At 29.8% G+C, this 6,329-nt stretch overlaps 1 protein-coding gene across 1 annotated transcript in view; it reads left to right on the forward strand.

Annotated features, from left to right (window-relative positions):
* The first annotated feature begins 2,478 nt into the window (after positions 1-2,478).
* Positions 2,479-6,329, forward strand: part of LOC100167115 — a 16,046-nt gene continuing 12,195 nt past the window's right edge. Inside the window, exon 1 of the mRNA XM_008185975.3 lies at positions 2,479-2,733. Within this exon, the coding sequence (XP_008184197.2) occupies positions 2,643-2,733 (91 nt within the window). The 5' untranslated portion in view covers positions 2,479-2,642. The remainder of the gene's footprint in view (positions 2,734-6,329) is intronic.

Here is a 6,329-nt window from a genome sequence, read left to right on the forward strand (position 1 = left end):
TTGTCCCTGACCGAAGAATATATATATAAATATATAATTTTTTGAATGATATAATATAGTGTAATATACGTATTTGTAATTAAATATTAATAATGCGGTAGTTATAGATCCTAATTAACGTCAAAAAAATATTTGTTCATCCATTTGCTTATGTGGTTGTGAGTAATATTGTAGTCTGGGGATTTGTTTTCCCGGTGATTTTTATTCCGCAATTCAATAGTATAGATATATAGAGGCTAGAGCAGTGAGTAAAAAAGACAGAAACGCGGCGTTCAGAGTTTCCTCAGAATTTCAGAAATGAATATAACATAACATGTTACGGACATTTCATAATCAAAAATTAGCTAATAATATATACAATGATAATATTTATACCCATGTTACTACTATGGAACAGATTATCTATACGTACTTAAACTGTTATACGACGAAGTACCATATGATATACGTACCTGATATAATCGATATTATGTGGCTGTGAACTTAAAAATACAATGAAAAACAGATATATATGCACTATAAAATTACAATTATTTAATAGGTAAAAACGTTGAAATATGCAAAATACAATTCGTGTTATTTTAATAAGAATGATCTAAATCGGAGACAATCCTCATCAGATTTCAAAAAGCTTATTTCAATAAGTATGTGCATTTGCATATAAATCCGATCCCTAATGATATCATTGATTATTTAATACTGATAGTTTCCAACATTAATAACAACCAGTGGCGAATTCTCCAGGCATGCTCAGCATGGGCCGCATGCTTGACAATAAAAACGCAATTAATAAAAATACAAAAATTATTTTGTCATCAATAATATAATATTACGTATTTAAAAAAATCATAATGTATGACAAAAATGTCATCTATTTCTGCGTTGTACTTATCTGTATTTATCTTTATTGTAACATTTACTGACAGAGCATGCGATAGCTGTGTGCGCAAGCTATACGACGCTTATTATCGCTGTGAAATACCTGCAGTTACTCCGAGACCTTTAGCCGTGGTACTAACCACCCAAGGCATGCTCAGTCGGTTGCGCTTTATCGATGAATTTTGTAATATAATTAAAATTAAAGTAATTAATTAAAATTAGAATAATATGATTAAAATTAGAGTGATATAATTAATATTAATTAAATTAAAGTCTTATTTATAAGTTAAACAGAACTATAATACATTATGATAAATGAGCATGCGCCCAGGGGCGGATTTACCCATAGGCCACCAATAGGCACTGGCCTAGGGCGCAATATTTTTGGGGGCGCAACTTTTTATTTAATTTTTACTTTTTAGTTTTTCATAATTTCATAATTCTATTTACCTGAATTTATATTTTATATTATTTTTTTTCGTATACAACTTGCATGAAACTAGAGAATGGCCCACGTAGTCATGTCGCAGTAACGTTTTAATTTATAAGCTATAATAACCTTGCCGTTTGAGTTTAATCCTGCGACCAGTGCGCGCCGCCACCGCTAGATCGTTCGACATCGACACTCGACGAGGCAGTTGCCTATGTTAAACAGCAATGTAGTAGTTTTGAGAAAAATAACTTTTTCTGAATCACCTTATGTATGTATATAGGTATGTTATATGTAATACGTATATGTTTAACCACGTTTATTGTACAATCTATTGCATTTACGGTATTTTTGCTAAGGAAACCAAAAATTCGCCTTAAAATAACGAATATTTTGACATAATAAACTCATTTTTCAAATTTTGTCGCTTACTGCCTTTTGGCTTAGGATGGCAGAAATACATGGGAGATGGTATACGGGTGTGTGGCGTAAACACGTACAATATTGTGAATGGCGCATGCGCAAAATGCCAGCCAAGGCGATCAAATATACTGCCTCGGGCCGCCGAGTACACACACAACTCACAAGTTTAAAATATTTTCTAACTTAATCTTGTAAGTTTAATAAATTATGTTAACAAGTGTCAAGTATGTTAACTATATTTACGGCTTTAATTAATGAGCTTTACAGAAGTTGATAATATATGAAGAAAATGAGAAAATATGTTCGGGGATTTTGTAAGGAGCGCTATTTTTCCCATACCTTCAAATAATGTCTGCTCAAATAAAAATGAACACTATATATTAAGCTACGGTCAATAAATGGTATAAATTAATCAAACCGTATTATTTGCAGAAACACATCAAAATATGTAAAAGAATAGTTACGTTTGAAGAATGAATCAATATAATACTCCATAGTCCATATTATAATATATTTTGAAGTTTGAACAAACGCCTTTATCACCGTCAAATGTTCGTAGGGATCAAAGTGTAAATTTATATTTATAGTAGGTATGTACATTCGAACTATTTGTTATAAAATTGGTACAAATAATTAATAGGACTTGAAAAGACCGATAATGGCGAAAACCTTTGACCCAACAAAGTCATGATAATATTTGTGAAGATTCTCTCAGGTAACGGAAAACTATAAAATACATTTACAGTAGTAGTCAATATATTTCATGTGATTTCATTCACTTTGTACTGGCAGTGGTGAACAGTGGTGTCGTACATAATATATTATACCGTATAAGCAATTAACAATGTGTATTACCTAGGCATTGTTTATTTTAAATTCAAGAAACTAAAACGATTTTGAATTTACAAAAATGAATGTAGTAATTGTCGCTATACTAATTTTAGATATTTTCGTTATTGGCGGAATAGCAAATGTAGTTATTGAATACAAATCACATACAGGTATATTTTTTAATTAAATAACTAATTTAAGATAGTATATTAATATGTATTACAGTATATTAGTATAACCCGTTAAAAATGATTTGTTGACCTAAATAATATGAAAAGTATTACAAAAGAAAATGTACCCGTGTATTATTTATGTAAACTATACTGTGTCTTATTAAGCGTACCTATATATAAATATTTTAAGTTTTAGCCAGACCATCATCATAGAATGTACACCTTTGAATGTATTATATATTTATATAATATTATGTATATCAGTTATACCAATACGTAACTTTAGTATCAAAACATTTTATATATTGTGACGTCCAACGCAAATGACGCACAAGAAGTGCCAGGGTTTTTTTTTAATGATTTTTTCTGACTGCACAAACTTATTCCCACTCTTGGGTTATAGTATGGAATTTTTCTCTCCATTCCAAATCCTACGGACTGTTATCCTTTGAACTACCTATCAGAGGTGGCTCCAGATGTCCCCCCCCCCCCAAGCTGTATTTCTAAACAATTTTATAATGTTAAAAACAAAATTACAAAAAAAAAAATCATCGACATTTTCTGAAAATTATGACTTGGTCACCCCCTAATCATGTCTCTGGAGTTGTCCCTGTGAGCTGTTCTGGCTATACTACCTAGTAACTACTAACCTATCTGTCTACTGTATACTCTACTATCTACATTTTTTACTTTCATAAGACTGCATATAGGTACTCAGAAACGATATGTAAAAACATCCCGACTCTCTCATGATATACCAAATAAATGATTTTATATTAATGCACTATTTTTATTGTAAATTTGTAAATAATAATTTAAATTTTGTTTGTAAATATAAATAATAATACTTACTAAGTAATATTTACTTGGAATAGGTAATTTGTAATAATAATTGTTTGTAAAAATAAAAACAATCAATTGACTAGGTAAGAACCTAACTATTGTACGAGTATATAATATATATATAATTAAAAGAGAAAATAGGGAATTTATGTCAAAACGGAGCTAGTATTATAGAAAAGCGTTTGGTCAAAAATGCATAGATTACCTAGATCTAAAAAACTACAACTTAATATCTGTAAATATAAAGAGGGACATATTCTATACAGAATGGAATCGTATAACTATAGAAAAAAAAAAAATTCCGATTTGGTTATTTCCAATATTGGTACTTGTATAAATAATAATTAATAAATATATTTAACTGTTGTAATTTTAATATTAATTATAATTTTATATAACACTCTACCACCACAAGCATGTGCTTAAAGGTGGTAAATATTTTTCTTTGTTTTTTAAAAAACAGTATAATAATCCGGCGCAACCCAAATGGGCTACAGCCTAATAATCAATAATATAAACAATTTTTAATTTTAATAGAAACATTTGTTTTTATTCTGAAGTTTATTCAATTATTGTTTTATAATATACAATAAAATATATCAGCCTGAAATTTTTTTTTGTACTGCACAGAGTAACAATTTACACTGCACAATTGCTTTTCTCACTACACAAAATGTGTCTCACTGCACACTAAAAAAAACCCTGAGAAGTGCATTAATAATTATTATAAAAACACATTACAGCCTACAGGTATACATTATGAGCGCGACGTGCGATAAGACACTCTTATTTTTTTTTTATAATTATTATTATTAAAAATGGTATAATATCTGATTATTATTCCGCCCGCCGGTAACCGCTTAGTCTGAACCGTGCGATATGTACTAACTAGTTCGTGTATTTGGTGTATTATTATTTATTACAGAACAGGTGTTCGTCATTATTTTTACTCTGACCTAGTTTTATGCCAGTCGACTTTCTCGGCACCAACGTAACTATTTATCCTTAAAATAAACATATATATTATATATAGGGAACGGATTTTAATTTAAATAAATATTTTTATGTAGTATTAGCATCGGAAAGTTTTCGATATAATTATGTATACGTTTCAGGGGCGGATTTACCCATAGGCCACCAAGGCACGTGCCTAGGACGTAATATTTATTGGGGTGCAATTTTTTAGTTAATTTTTACTTTTTAGTTTTTCATAATTTCACAATTATATTTACCTAAATTTATATTTTATATTATTTTTTTTTTATATACAACTTGCACGAAAGTGTAGAATGGCTCAAGTAATCACGTCGCAGTAACGTTTTAATTTATAAGCTTTAATTTATAATCTTGCAGCTAGAGTTTAATCCTGCGACCGGCATCCACTAGAAGTTTGACATCGACACTCGACGAGGCAGTTGCTGGCGTTGCCTATGTTAACACATGGGAGGTGGTATAAGGGTGTGCGGCGTAAACACATACAATATTGTGAATGGCGCATGCGCAAAACGCCAGCCAAGGCAGTCAAATATACTGCCTCGGGCTGCCGGGTAGGTACATTGTAGATAGCCGCTCTACTAGCTAGGTGGGGGACAGCTCGCACAGTCAATAAAATTATTATAGTGGCGGAAAAATGTTAAGTCCGCCTCTGATACGTTTCATTTAATTTCAAGTAATCTGATGCTAATTTTATTTTAAATATTTTTAAATATTTTAGATAATTACATTTTTTTTACAAATAAATACATAAATTATGTAATATTGTACAATTTTCGTGTATATTTTAATTATTTTACAAATAAATATACGTATTCTATATTAGTGAAAAATTTCCATTTTTATTTTAGTATTTTACGTTTCGATATCTTATCTAAGTAGTAGGTAGTAATTTCAGTATACATTCCTCTTTTTAAATTGAAAAATGTTGCATTTAAAAATTTTATGGAAAAATATACTGGTCATAAAATTCCCGACGAGAGTACGCTTCGAAAAAATTATGTTAGTGGGGTTCATGAAGAAACTATTTCGAAAATTCAAAATATCATTGGAGATGGGCCTATTTGGGTTGGAATAGATGAAACCACAGATGCCGACGGTCGATATATCGCAAATGTTATTGTAGGAAAATTGAGCACTGAACCATCTAAACCATTTTTGTTATGTTGTGAAGAATTAGATAAATGCAACCACAAAACTATACGTCAATTATTTAATAATGCAATGGGTGTTTTGTGGCCGAATGGTATAATACACAATAATGTACTTTTACTTTTAACGGACGCCGCGCCGTATATGTGTAAGGCGGGAAAAGTGTTGGACACATTTTATCCAAAAATGATACATTTAACTTGTCTAGTACATGGTTTTCATCGTATAGCTGAAACAATTAGATTTCAATTTTCTGAAGTTGATTCATTAATTTCCAACGTAAAAAAAATATTTTTAAAAGCGCCAAGTCGTGTACAAAAATGTAAAGATATGTATCCGGATTTAACCAAGGCTGGGCATTAACGAGTTAAAAAGTTAAAGTTAAGTTAATAAGTTAATTTTATATTAACTTTTTAACTTAACTAGTTAATTTTGGCTTTTCATTAACTTAACTGTTAACTTACTAAATTTCTTTTTTAATTAACGTGAAATTAACGAGTTAATTTTTCATTTCAAGAAGTAAGTTAAGTTAATTTATTTTGTTTTTAATTTTATCATATTTCACTACTTTAGTATATTTCGTTTTCATGTCAAAAATATTTACC

Source organism: Acyrthosiphon pisum, chromosome A1, assembly GCF_005508785.2.
Source record: "Acyrthosiphon pisum isolate AL4f chromosome A1, pea_aphid_22Mar2018_4r6ur, whole genome shotgun sequence".
Classification (NCBI taxonomy): Eukaryota; Metazoa; Arthropoda; class Insecta; order Hemiptera; family Aphididae; genus Acyrthosiphon; species Acyrthosiphon pisum.